The sequence below is a fragment of the Gracilinanus agilis genome, chromosome 6 (genome assembly GCF_016433145.1).
Source record: "Gracilinanus agilis isolate LMUSP501 chromosome 6, AgileGrace, whole genome shotgun sequence".
In the NCBI taxonomy this organism is placed as follows: Eukaryota; Metazoa; Chordata; class Mammalia; order Didelphimorphia; family Didelphidae; genus Gracilinanus; species Gracilinanus agilis.
This window is the reverse complement of record NC_058135.1, coordinates 119,638,744-119,654,021: the sequence shown is the minus strand read 5'-3', so window position 1 is coordinate 119,654,021 and position 15,278 is coordinate 119,638,744. Positions and strand designations below refer to the sequence as shown.

The following is a 15,278-nucleotide window of genomic DNA, read 5'->3' as shown; positions in this document are numbered from 1 at the left end:
GGAAGAAATAGATACTTGTTAAAGATACTCTCAATAAAGCTACCCAGTTAACAGATGAAAGGCACTTCTATCCTTAGAATCATTGACCACTGAAGCTGCCCTTTCATAGCATTTTGCAAATGCAGAAGAGAAAAAAAACTTCCCTTTTTTAAGCTAATTTAGAATTGAGAAATCATTTGAGAATGCAATTTAAGATCAAAATGATAAAGACTTCAGAGTCCCACTATTTTAAGTTTTTTATATTGACCTACTTGAAAACATTTATTCATATTTTATTGAAGTATCTAAAACATCCAACAGACTTAATCTGTTATCAATATAGTTAACATTTGTAAGGTGTTTTAACGTTTGCAAAGTGCTTTGCAAGTATTATGTCATTTTATCCTAACAACCCTGGGAAGGGAGATATTATTATCCCCATTTTATAGATGAGGATACTAAGGCAAAGACACTTACCTAGTGTCACACAGTTCTAAGTCTACTTCTTTTTAAGTTAAAGAAAATAATCCATTCAATATTTAATGAGTATATCTTCCAGGTTGTTTGGGGGGGGGGGGGGGAACAGCAATTGTTCTAACATATCATGCCTCTCAAATTATCAGTAAAATCTAAATCTGAATTAAATTATCTGATTTTGAGAAATCATCTAATCTATAGGAAAAGGATGAAAACGCTTTCAATTAGTTAAGTCATGTGATCTACCACAGAGAGTTCTAGGGTTAACCAATTAGGAAGATCTTTGTTTGAATTTTGCTTCAAGCACCTAACTGTGTGACCTTGAACAAAAATATTTTTTCACTTATACCAACATGGCCATGTAAATTTATCTTAACTTCTTGGATTTATTTTTCTAATAGTAATCTACAGAAGTTTTATGAAGCAAAATTTTAAAAGCTGATGAGAATAGTCTACTCCATTACATATGACACTAGAATGATTCTATTTAAGACCTCATCTGAAACATGATTTCTTTTCTCACAAATCCTCATTGTTTCAATTTCCTATTTTAAAGGGATATAGCAGTATGAATGCATCCTTAGCCTAGAGCAGTGACGGCAAACCTTTTAGAGACCAAGTGCCCAAATTGCACCCTCATACCATATGTGAGTGACCCTTTACCCTAGGCAGGGGAGGGAGGAAACACTCCCATTGGGCTGCTGGGCAGAGGGGTGAGTAATGTGAGGAATGTCCTCAGGTACCCGTGGAGAGGGGGAGAGGAGCAGCCTCTCCAGCATGTGTGCCACAGGTTTGCCCAAAAGACTCTAGACTATTGTTATTCAGAATGTATAATCCCTTTGAAGGCTATCATGGTTTGATTTTTGACTTTGTATCCTCAATGCCTTGTACATAGTTAACGCTTAATAATTGCTCATTGAAATGAACAGAATGTATCCCCGACTACTGACAACCTATATTGAAGGTTCCGTGAATGGGAAGTAGACAAAATGGGGAAATAAGCAATCAAGGGAATAAGACTGGAACCTCCTAAAGTATGACTTATCACTTCATTGGTCAAAAATAATTACAGATGCCCACTAAATGTAGATTATAATTCTTGCCTCCTTTCCTCATTAATATATTCTGGGGTTAGAAAACCCAAGTGGGATAATCATGTATCTTTGCAAATCACAGGCAATAAGGAAGAGGAAACATTGGATATATTCAAGACAGCCAGAGTCTCTGTGGCCATCCAAAGCTGACACAAACTTTCTGAGCACTCCATAATTAACATGAGATTATGGGAAAGATAACTCAGTGATTAGAGCTAGACCTGGAGATGGAATGACCTGGGTTCAAATCTGTCCTCAGACACTTCCTAGCTATGTGATCATGAGCAAGTTACTTGACCTCAATTGCCTAGTCCTTATCACTCTTCTGCCTTGGAACTAATACTTACTAATTCTAAGACAGAAGGTAAGGTTTTTTTGTTTGTTTTTTTTTTTTAAAATAAATAATGAGCATTTTATTTGTCATGTTGGTTAAATCAGAAAGCTGTCATTCAGCAAAAGCCTCTCATAGTTCTGTAATGGACTCCTCTCTGCTGAGAGAATGGAAAAATCTAAATATCCTTAAAGACAATTTAAAATTCAGAAATAAATGTTACATGAAGAGAAATAGCAACTTTAAACTGGACAGCAGGTATAAAATATACAGGTAAGTAATATTTGTAATGAGATGAATCAATCAACATTTGCTATCCATTAAAATGATGATAAGCATAAAAATAACTTTAGGTAGTCTGAGGGAGATTTTAGTGTGTTTTTTTAAAACTTCGAGCCTTTTAATGTATGTATGTAAATTGTATTACATGTTATACATATAAGTTCCATGATTCAGTTGTGTCAGAGTGAATAGAGTTGTGGATTTGGAAGATGAGAACAGGGTTTTAATTTCACCTCTGAAATTTACTGTAAAAATCAATCAACTAATCTGTCAGATCAATTTTGTCATTTACATTACAAAATGGGAACAATGTGTGTATTACCTGTTTACAAGACTGTTAACAAGGTTAAAATGAGAAAGTATGTAAAGTGGTTTGACAACCTTCCAGCACTATATAAATGTCAAAATTTCAAGTTAAGTTTATCTATAAAGTAAGAGACTAAACTAGAAAACTGCTATGGTTAACTTATAGCTTTAAATCAAGGACATGCATTTATCTGAAAATAAATTACAGATATAATAATCATTCCATCTGAAAACTTTATCAGTTATCACAGAATCAGTTAATACAATGCAATTTTATTTGACAAGCACACATAAAAGCATAACAAACTGAATTAGGAAAAAAAACAGAAAATACATCACTTTAAATATTTTTAAATAGGAAGGCAAATGGCAGTAAATTCAGCAAAGTGCATTTGCTTCCAGAAGTTTAACTTACAGTACCAAGATATAAAACCAACACTAATAGCTTAACAACTAAAATGTTATTTACAGATTCCCAAAACTTATCAGAAACTCATTTGTCTTGTATGAAATCTCATAACCAGTAGATGCCATTTAAAGCAGAAAAAAATTAAATTCTTCTTCATTCCAGAAATAAAAGCATTCACTAAAAATATTTTTTGTTTCTAGGCTGAAGGAGTTTAGGCTAATATTTACAACTGCCTACTAGATGGGCAAATGGCATTTGTAAACAAGGCAGATCTGTCAAGTACCTAATAAAAAAGAGTTATAGCAATCAAACATAAAATTTCTAACAATTTTGATCATTTTCACTTTATCAAATTGAAGTACATATAATTAAATGTTCTTAAAATTTTTGATTTGTAGTTATTCTGCAAACAATCCTTATTATCAGAAGAAAGACTTAAGTTAAAAATCATGTTCTAATAATGGCTCACAACCAACCTTATTTGGAAGAATAAATGTTCTTTTATCCTAACATCTAAGCAGAAGTGCTTTAAGAAACCAGAGTGAAATTATATATCCATTGTTAACAACTATATTCAATTACTCATCTCTAGTAGATACTATAAAAATGTCTGGATAATCCTTGTATTATGAAGTTATAATTTGAATATTCCTGTAAAGGTTTTTAAAAAAGGTCTCTGTTTTTTCAAGCCTCCCTGAATCAAACTCAAAGAAATCTAGTTTTTTCGTTTGGCAAGGCAAAAGGATTCTACTACATAGTAAATGTTTTCATGTGAAAATTCAAAACTTCCAAATTAAGAAGTCTTGACTTTTAAGTCCTCTGTCAGATTCTTCCCAGGCGAAACATAAGCAGTCAACTGGAGACCAAATTAAAATTGTGTAGAGATAGGATAATTTTCATGTTTGATAGTAATGAGTTACAAAAAATCATTATATGACCCAGAGATTAAAGGAAATAATATAATTCCTTCATTTTATAGAAGAGGAAGTTAGGTCCAAGAAGGTCAAGGGTATGCCCCAAGATCACACAGTATTAGTGAGTAGACGTGAACTAACTAAAATTTTGTTACTCTATATTAACCAGAGATATGGTTAACATATCATTGAAATGGTATAGTCTTCAAACAAATAGGCATCCCAGAACCCCCAAAAATATACTACATGGAAACAGGATAGTTAAAACTATTTTAATTTACTTTTATATGATTCTGTGAGATTTTATTTGGTTTTGCAGACATGATCTGGGCAAGTTAGTTAAGCTGGTTATAGTACTGACCAAATGAGGTAAAGCTCATCCAATTCTCAAAAAATATCTAATAATAAGAAAAAAAATCAAAGATCAAATACTACACACTGTATCAGCATGCTAAATGTGCTACTGAGGATTTTGTGTCCTTTAACTCTACTAGCGCAGGGTATCATATATATGTGCTGAAGGTACAAAATGTGATCTTTCATCAGGTGGCAAAAGTCTATTCTTTCTTTGAATAGGAGATATGTATCCATTGACTTCTATATGCTAAATTACTTGACAAATATCTTTTGATCTTCGCAACAAGCCTGGGAGGTAAGTGCTACAATTACTCCCATTATATAGTTGAAGACACTGGAGCAAACAGGTTAAGAGGTTTATTCAATCGAGATCACCAAAGCTAGAAAGAGTCTTCAAACTGGATCTGAACTTGAGTTGTTCTAACCAGTGTTCTATCCATTATACCACCTAGCTGCATTCTTCTAGATTTTCATTAAGCTAGTACATTTCACAACATGGAAACTTTGGGTATAAACAGTTATCTAAAAAGATAATTGCTACTACCATGTCTTTAAAAGAGAGAGTTCAAAAAAGAGAGGTAAAGGAACACATGGTTCTTAAGTTTCTTTCAGTGATTAACAAATACTTGAGTATTTCAACATGAGAGTATTATTTTCACTGTACACATTGTTTCCAGAAAAATGCCAAGAAGACATATTTCTCAAGGAAAGAATTAAGTCTGATGATTCTGATCTCTCTTCCTACCCATGCCCTCCAACTTCTTCCCAAGAAACCCAGCAACATACCACTATTTCTCATGTATAACACATGCCTTGGTATCTTTGTTTCACTACCTGGACTACTTTTAAGAATTGAGCCATCTACTTAACTGCACTAGAAACAATTGTTATCCCATTAACATAAAGAGATTAGAATTCTACTTTATTATTGATATAAATTAAACCATAAAGATACAAGCAGAATGGTCTATTGTGAATGTTGGTTAAATGAGACTATAGAAAATCAAATAGGATCTCAAAGTTTAAGAGCATAATTTCATTTCTTAGAATTTATATTACCAATTTAAATTCAAGGTGTCACTCTGATCAAATTCAAAGAATTGATTTACCAAAGTTCATAATTAGAGTTGCAAAATTTAGTCATTCATTCAGGAAATAATATGAGGAAATGACTTCAAGGGATTAGGTCTGGCCAATAATACAAAGGGAATAATAAGCTCATTACTAAAGTTTTAGACTTTGTCTGCTTCCTATTTCTTTCCCAGCTCCATTCTTGACTCCCTAAAGATGATTCCTCTATTTCGTGATTTCATGAACCAGACCACTATGTTTATGAAGAGTTTATGCCTCACATATTCTCTCTTCTCCCCACTCTATTCTGGATCATCTAGATTCTACCTTGTACCACCCCTAACCCCATTTCCAGTTCTATTTTATGTGTTGATTTACATATAAACTCCATAGGACAGGGACAACTCTCCCCCCCCCCCAGTATTTGTATTCCATGTGTCAACAGTGCCTGATAAACAATAAGTACTTAAACGTTCTCTATCAATTTATCTATCTATCCATAATATATCCATATTTTGAATTTTTAAAAAGATGGAATCTCTTCATATTTCATTCTAAACTATTTTAAAAGTGAAAACAAGAAAAAAATGGAGAAACTGAGGAATCTATTATTTTAAAATTTTGCTAAGTAATGACTTTTCCCTAAATTATTTCTCAAAGAAAAAAGTATTATTTAAAGCTTCAATTACACCAGATATCCTTAACCTGTGGATCATGAACTTTTAAAAACATTTTTATGATTATAATTCAATAAAACTGGTTTCCTTTGTAATTCTACATGTTTTATTTTGTGCATTTAAAAATATTATTCTGAGAGAGAGGTCATAGGTTTCATCAGACTTCTAAAGGGGTCTATGATATTAAATAGAGTTAAGAATCTCTGACCTAGAGCCTGGATTTTGAGGCTTAGAGTAAGCATATAGCTTATCATGCCATTTCAATGTGAATAGCCAAAAGAAACAAAATGACCTAAAGATTAATGAAAGTCCAGAAAAATCTCCAAGGGATATAGCATTTGTTCAAATAGTTTTTAAGTACAAGAATTACTTTCCCTCTATGAAATGAAAAAAGTACTAAAATGATATGATGTAATAAATAATATCTTTAAAAGGACATTGTACATGAAAAATTAATTAAAATTTATTTTATAGAGCATCATAAAAAGCAATATATAGCTAATAAATAACTATTCCTTACCATATTTTATCTCACTAAACCCCAGGAATATGAGAAGACTTCCCCACAAAACTAAGAGAATCAATTACCAGATGTGTCGGAGCTATGAGAAGAAAAATTTAGTTAAGGAAGACAACTTTACCAGGAAGAAACCATTATAAACCATCCACTGATACAGGATGTAGGACATTTATGAGTCCTGGATGTCCATTGCAGCAGATGGTGGCACTCTTAATCTGCTTGGAATGGACCTTTTCTTGGAAGCTTTTATATTCCTGTGGTCAAAAACAGTTAGACCCAAAACATATACATGTTTCAAAAACTTTCCTTTAAACACTATTTGTTTTTTCAAAGCAGAGTAAACCTAAATACAGGAGTTTCTTTAGTTCCTCATCAATATACAGGGCCAAATGCACTATTCCAACATCTGTTCTAGAAATGTTACATTAATACTCCAAAGAAGTTACATTAAAACACTAAAAGACAAGAAAAGGAAAAAGCATTTATCAAATACATTAGATAATTTTGAACACTAAATACAATATGGCGTACATTTATGCCCTCTAGTGTTTAACAATGAAAAAGATATTAATGATATAATTGTTTCCAGCTCTAGATCTAGAATCATATAATCCATAAAACAGTAAATAAAGCAGAAAAGGAAACTCTGAGATCATTCTAAAAATGCTGAAACTAGAGAAGTAAAAAATCAATAATACAATGTAAAAGACTAATCACTTTTTACTACATTATATTTCATTCCTGATTTTTAAAAAAATCTATTCTTTTCTACCATCTCATACACTTATAGTAGCAAGACATTTCAGGAAATAAGAAGCTATGCATATTTTTTCATTGACAAAAGTATAAAAGCCAGCTTCATAACTAAAGAAGAGACAAAGTGACAAGTTCTTCTCTAGTCATGTCTCCTTTTAAACTACTATCTCTTAATTTTAGTCATTTTTACTCAGCCTTTTGTGGAGTCTCCAATAATATATTGAAGTTTTGTAGTTTGGCTTTAACAAACACAATTTAAAAAGTTTTGTTTTCTAACTTACAATGTGTGCTACACATACTAAAGGGAGGGTTAGAAAATAATTATTAGTATTAAGCTATCATAGTGCTTTCTCCATTATGAGTAACAATTATTAATTTTTTAGAACTATTTAAGTAAATACTTAATATGTATAATACAAGTAAAACAGTGTAAAATTGCAAATAATGTAACATAAAACAAAAGTAAGATGCTTTGTTGAATTCATAGAACTTCAGGTTTGAAAGGAAATCAGAAAATTTAGTCTCACTTGTTTCTGTACCATAATCTTTTCTAAAATATACCTCATGAGCGGCTATTTAGCCTTTACTAGAAGTAGAACATTGCATATAGTAAGTGTTCAAATATTTGCTGAGTGAATAAAATAGTGGGCTGAAGTATAACATAGCTGTGATGAGTTTCTTCCCTTGTACAACAGATCCTTGAGCTTATTAGACAACTTCTTGAACAGCCAGGAGTAATACATGGCAAATGGACTTAGTTAATTATCCAGACTTCTGCAGGCCTTCACACCTTCTAAAATTTATCTGAAACCCTGACAATATTTTGGGATTAGCCTTTCATACAACAATCTTCTATTGAAAATAATTTGTAAACCCTTTAGCAGGAAGATAGCATCTATCAATACTGTGCATTGGCTCCAAGGCAGAAGAGTGGAAAGGGCTAGGCAATGGGGGTTAAATGACTTGCCCAGGGTCACACAGCTGGGAAGTGTCTCAGGACAGATTTGAGCCTAGAACCTCCCGTCTGTAGGCCTGGCTCTCAATCCACTGAGCTACCCAGCTGCACCCCCATCTTGGGATTTTAAAAAATTCTATCTGTCCTTTTAAGTTCATTTTTTTTCACAATTAACTTTTCTACTCGGACAGAGAGTACAAATTAAATGGAATAAAGGATGTGTTTATATAACAACATATGACTACAAGGAAAAGAAGGTTAATATGAAGTTTTGATTTGTTTCCTCTTTTACAACAATAAACAAATTGATGAGTATACATATATTGTTCGTTTTTATTCCTTCATATTCTCTTTAAAAAGTCTTCTCTAAACTTTAAATTTTAAATTGCTTCACATATCCTTCGTAGTGAAAAAGGTGCATATCAACCCTGCAAAGCCTTACAGTCATTCTTGGTGGCCCCAACCTTTGTCTGTAGAAGTGCCCTTCCTACCTGAAAGGTTCAGCCTGTTTCCCTTTAGTGTCTCTGTCTCAAGCTTGTGTCCCAGTCTGTGTCTCCCAGGCTGTAGCTGTCTGCCCTTGCAACTCTTTATACCTCCATGTTTATATTCCCTAAACTCAGTCATTCCCTTACTTCTCCTACCACCACAATCTACCACCTTCACCATAGTATCTTCGTTATCTATCTACTGCCTTAGGGATCCACAAACCTATCCACAGTGCCTTATCCCTATTCATATTACCTTTAGTCCTTTACCTGCCTTATCCCCTATTGCAACCTTACCTTGCCTTAATCTCCCTATTACTTCTATCCTTATCCCCGATTACAACCAGCTCATACCCTATTAGCTTAATCCCCTTATTACATCCCTGCCAAAATTCCCTTATTACACCTTTTACTTTGGAACCCAATTAATTACAAAAATCTTTTAATTATGGGCTGCTAAAGAAAAACAAAAGTATTTAAAGTTATTCTCAAAGGAAAATAAAAGACCAAAATAAATGAAAGTGTATTTATAACTTTTAATTGGTTGATTTATTCTGAGAGAATAAAGGTAGATTTACCCAAGTCTTTTTCTGGACTGGACAATCATGCTTGAAAGGTCATTCTCAAGTCTAGTAATTGTCAGAAAGGTCCCTGATTCACAATTTATATTATATTGTTTTGGTCAACAGCTATTCAGAGAGAGAAAAAAAAAACACAATAAAAACATACTTCTTGTCCTAAAGGATCTCATAGTCTAATAGTGGTTGGATCTTTTACAGCAGTGGAATTTTCAAGTGTGGCCTCAGAATCCATGGGAACCACCAAAATTCTTTCAAAAAGTCAAAAGTTCTTTTATAATAATACTAACACTTTTAATTTTTAATACAGCAAATATTGATAGATATAACCCACAAAAACAAAAACTCCTTTGGGGATGGAGAAACTCAATAATTTTTATAAGTATAAAGTAGTCCTGACAATAAAAAGTTTGAGAACACCTTAAAAGAATATCACAAAGTTTGGATACAGTTTAAAATTTAGTGACAAATATAAGTTCGAAACTATATCACACAATTATAGGAAAATACGTTCTTATTAAATACTGTATGAAAAATGAGAACTAGCAAATATAGATGAAAAGACATCATGTCCTAGTACAGCAAAGTGGGCCAGCCTGGCCATAAGGACATTGAATCTGCCTTTAAATGCCACTTACCATTTGCTTGTATTTTAAGAGTTAAAAGTTATTAAACTTTGGTTCTTAAATGTTAAAGAGAAGCTGACAGGTCAGAAAGATAGCAGAGTGGATATAGCCAGACCTAGAGAGACAGATGGTCCTGGTTTCAAATTTGGCCTCAGGCACTTCTTAGTTGTGTGGACCCTGGTCAAGTCACTAAATCCCAATTGCCTCACCCTTACCACTCTTCTGCTGTGGAACTGATACTTAGTATTGATTGTAAGAGAGAAGGCAAGGGTTTAAAAAAAAAATTTCAAAAGCTCTCCAATCAGAGGAAGAAATTATAGGCGTAAAAGCATCCTGTCATCTCTAACATTTTAAATGGTAAACCTCAGCTTTTCATTCAAGGTTCTCTTCTATACCCCACTGTCTTCCCCATAGCATGTTAAACCTAAGCTAAATGGAAATTACTTACTATATGTCAGAATATCTTCTGCTTTTCCACTTTCTTGCCTTTGCCCTCAGTTTCCTCTCAAAAAATAGTGTAAGTTCCACTTGTTAGTCCTGCTCATGCTTCAAGGCTCAATCTATGTGCCATTTATTACAGATTTCCTTGATATCTCTGGACCATTATTTCCCCACACTTTCCTTCGGAAACATTTTATATTAATTTTCTCTGGAAGCAACTACTTGGCACAAAAGATAGAGCAATAGGCAAACCAGAAAGACCCAAGTTCAAATCCAGCCTCTGACATTTATTAGCTGTGTGATTGAGAGGAACTCACTTGTCCTCTATCTGCCTCAGTTTCCTCAAATGTAAAAGGAAGATAAGGCACCTTTCTCCGAAGGTAATATATTGAGAAGATGAGATAAGATGATACTCTGCAAAGTACTTCATTTATCTTAGAGCACTATATTAATGCTTTTTGTTGTTATTCGTGTTAACGCAAGTTATGTTCATAAATGGGTCTGAGATCATTAGAAAAAGATGAAAGTATATATTTGTATATTCCTAATAAGGTAGGGAATTAATAGATTTCAGAAACATTTCATTTATAAAAAACTTCAATGTGTTCAAGGTTTAAATTCAATTCCAATGTTGGAGAAGAAATATCTTAACCCTACAAGTTTCAGAGGAGGTACCAAAATCTACATTATTAAAAAAATCACAGGTGAAGTCTAAAAAAAGAGTCCAATTTTTCTAAGCATCTGCTTTGGGGCAAGGTATGCTAGGTTCCAGGAAGACAAAGATGAAAATAGCAGTTCCTGACTCTGAAGATTTAACTTCTACATGACAAACTTGCAACTTTTGGAAAAAATCTCATTCAATATTATACTTAAATAATTTGAGTATTGCTATTCCTATCATCAGATCAATTCATCATAACTGATTATAATAGTTTGTGTGTATGGGACAGAGTGAAACAAAACTCTGGCTGATCATTTTAATTTATCAAGTAACTATTTAGCTCTTAACTATGTCAAACATTTATTATTCTCACCTAAACGCCAAAAAAATCCAACAGGACGCGCACGCGCGCGCACACACACACACACACACACACACACACACACGCACAAAAACGAAATTTGGAGAAAATGAGGTAAAAGTTAAATTATAAGATTTCTTTTCTCTATTCAACCTGAAACATTTCCCTTTATCTCCTAATTCTATGATACCTGATAAGCCAGCTACAACTTTATTATTCAACAGAGATGATGCTTTTTTCCTACTAATATTCAGACTATTGCCAGATTTTTAAGTACTAGTCAAAAAAACCAAGGCCTTAATTCTTATTTCCTGTATTGTCTGATATCATTAGCAATATAAAAGAGAACATAACTTAGAGAATGGAGGTTAGCACTGATCTGACTCCAGTCCAGTCAAAGGAGCCAAAGTCTTACAGAATTCTACCCCTAGTTCCTAGCTCTGTGACTGTGAGCCAACTGTATACATAGGAAGTGTTGTGAGGATTAAATAAGTACACTTCCCTATTTGCTTTCATTTCCATATGCTTGCTTAATAAAAGAGTTCAAGGTGGTACAAGATATAAGAAACTTTGAATGTAAGCTTTTTATGGATGGGGAGCACAGCCCAAAGGTAAGCATTGTCCATTCCAATTTTATTAATAATTTGTCATATAATTTCCTCTTTCTGTGTAATTTCTCATTTCTATTCTTTTCATCTCTAAAATGAGAATGGTAGTTGATAGTAAGAGTTGTTTATCTGACTGGCAAGTTCATTCATCCCAAACCAGTCTAGTTAATTAATCTAGTTAAAGTACTAGATTAACATGGTTACTAAAAAAGTAGGGTAAACCCTGTGGCTGTAACAAAATGACTTGCCCTACATTAATTATAGGAGGGGCAAAGCAGGTACAACCCTCCTACTATTCAAGAATAAGCTGGTGGAAGATTTCTATAAATCAGAAAATGTACCTAATCTCAATTCCTTATTGGAGCTATGCTACATTCACTGCTACATGCCAAGAAAAATGGCTTTGTGGTAACAGGTATGTGAGCAGACAATTTTTGGAGACTATGTCCATACTACCAAAAAAAATTGAGAAAATTCAATTAATTGTTGTATTAAAAAACTTAAATAAAATAGCTAAAACAAAGCTACTAAAAACTCTTTATTTGAAGCAGCAACCTATTTATTTATGTCCTGGGAATTATTTTCATAAAAGGTAATTATGTTCTAATCACCTTAATAAGAAGGAAAGTTTTGGACTCACTATAGCAATTTCTAAGTCAACCCAAAGAATATTATTCTTAAATGTAATATCTGCTATGTATCTGGTACTCTAAAAGAAAATGGAAATTCTAAATGACTTACTTAGAAATATCACAGTTGACGTAAATTAGTATTATCACTACATGTGCTAAGATATAGGCCACAAACCACCAGATATTTTTTATTTTTTATTTTATATTTTTATTATATTTTAAAATAAATAAATTTTAATCATTTATTGATAAATAAATTATATTTATGTATTTGTTTATAAATAAATGAAATATATATTATATTTTAAAAAGCAAAGACTTGTTCAAATACTTGATTTTCAAGGAAATCTTTTCGATTACTTTACATTTATCTGTAAGATGACCTCTGCATTACCACTATTATTCTCTGAAAAGGGCATACTTTGTATGAATGTTAATGTTTTATTTAATACTTAGCAAATGACAGCTAATTTGGTAGATAAATATGTAGATACCTTTTGAGTTTTAGTCCTTTAGCTGCACCTAGTTAATAAAATTTACGATATGTTATAAACTATGACAATACAAGATGTGTTTTCCCTTCAGTTACCAAAAACACAGATTGAAAAATAATGTACTTACTTTTGATGTCTTTGTATAGAAAGGGGAGGAGAGTTGGTGAATAGGCAAGTCCATGATACTATTAGAATTTGTGACACTGTTACTGTTTGTGTGTTCATCTTCTCTGCTACTGTCATCAGATTGATCAAAATCATCACTCTCCTGGTCCATTTCCTCCTCTTCTTCATCCTCTTCATCTTGTTCACCAGCATGCTCCTCTTCATCCTCCTGTTCTTCTTGGATACCTGTGGATTCTTCATCTACTGAAATAAATCGATTATTATTTTCTTCTAATTGTCCTTGCTGGGAATCATTTTGGTCTCCATGTCTGGGTTCTACACCAATAACTTCCCCATTCCTTGCAATGTGCTCCTCCTCCTGTCGTAATTGCTGTTGCTGCTGCTGCTGCTGCTGCTGCTGCTGTTGCTGCTGCTGCTGCTGCTGTTGCTGCTGTTGCTGTTGTTGTTGCTGCTGCTGCTGCTGCTGCTGCTGTTCCTCCTCCACAACTCGATTCATCTGATCCTCATCTACCTGGCTTGAGGAAGAATTACCTCTTAGAGAACTTCCAGTTCGTCTCCTCTTGCTGCCCACAGACAGCAGTTCCTGATTCATTTCCAAAAGCCAGCTTGCTACTTCTTGGACCTTGGCTAGACTATCTGAAGATGCAAAGGTTTTCACATTCTGAAAGAGAGAAGAAAAAAAGACAACAGAATGTCATATTTTTATACTCATTTTTTTTCTCATTCTTAAATCAAAAAGTTCTTGGTCATATCTTGAAAATGTCTTTAAAGGCTTTGAGGGCAATACTTGCTTGGAATCAACAAGGCAGTACAATCTCTAGGTACCAGGGCATTTGAATAATATTGCTCAAGATTATAATTTTCCATCTATTTCAAATGTACAATACAGTAAGTACTTTTTTCTATCCTCTCATAATTGTTAGCACTTACATGTGCGATTCTGCCTGGGTAACTTTAACAATAAAACATACTTACTATAATTGTGAATTAGAAAGCTTAACTTTAAGGAAAAAATAATTTAACATAGGAATCTTCAAACTCTAGCAATATAAAAAAGCAAGAATTAAAATTTAATAAGTATGAGAACATCATAGTTGAAAATATAAAAACATGGGTATACCACAACATCAAAAGTAATCTGGTTTTAGTAATTTTTCCTGATGGCCAGATTAAGAATTATTCAGTTAACTGAGCCAAAGGAAAAATGCAGAAAATGATCCACAAATAACATATAAATGATTGCTTTGGGCTTTGGTTGTTTATCTGCTATCATTAAACTTCTGTTGTCCCACAATATTAAGACCATTGCAGAAATCTTCAGGAGGAAAAAGCATCCTCAATTTTGCCATGTCGCCACTAGATGGTGATGCCAACCAGTCTATAGTTTCCTATACAATCTTCAAGTGAATGTTAAATAAGGTAAAATTGTCTTTCACCATGTAGTGTTCATAAGCTATCCTAACTCCTATTCTTCCTAATATGACATTAGACTAAAGATCTAATTTGTTAAATATATAGTTTAAGTAAAATTTACGAAAAATAAAAGCCATTCTCCAATTGGTAAATGGTCAAAGGATATGAACAGGCAGTCTTCAGATGAAGAAATCAAAACCATCTATATGAAAAAAATGCTCTAAATCACTCTTGATTAAAGAAATGCAAATGAAAACAACTTTGGGGTACCCTTTTACCCCTCTCATATTTGTTAAAAGGACAGAAAAGGAAAATGAGAAATGTTGGAGGGGATGTGGGAAAACTGGGATACTAATATAATGTTGGAGTTGTGATTTGATCCACTGTGATCCACAATCAAATGTGACTGATCCAACCATTCTGGAGGGCAATTTGGAACTATGTCCACAGTGCTATAAAGCTATGCATAAGGTCTGTATTTCAAAGAGATTGGGGGGAAGGGGGCAGGAAGAACCCATTGGTTCAAAAATATTTATTGCAGCTCTTTATGTAGTATCAAAAAAAAATGGAAAATTGAAGAGTTGTCCATCAATTGGAGAATAGCTGAATAAAGCTGTGGTATAGTGATTATGATTTTATTGTACTATAAAAAATGACAATCAGGATGATTTTGGAAAAATCTGGAAAAACTTACATTAACTAATGCAAAATGAAGTGAGCAGAAC

At 33.1% G+C, this 15,278-nt stretch overlaps 1 protein-coding gene across 2 annotated transcripts in view; it reads right to left on the bottom strand.

Annotated features, from left to right (window-relative positions):
- Positions 1-13,732, bottom strand: part of FBXW7 (F-box and WD repeat domain containing 7) — a 104,862-nt gene extending 91,130 nt beyond the window's left edge. Inside the window, exons 1-2 of one of the 2 annotated variants that reach the window (XM_044682153.1) lie at positions 13,593-13,732; positions 13,142-13,502 (exon numbers count right to left, since the gene is read on the bottom strand). In XM_044682153.1, coding sequence (XP_044538088.1) covers positions 13,142-13,502; positions 13,593-13,732 — 501 coding nt within the window. Of the gene's footprint in view, positions 1-13,141 lie in introns of both variants that reach the window. The other variant, XM_044682152.1, reaches the window with a different exon arrangement.
- Positions 13,733-15,278: the final 1,546 nt, after the last annotated feature.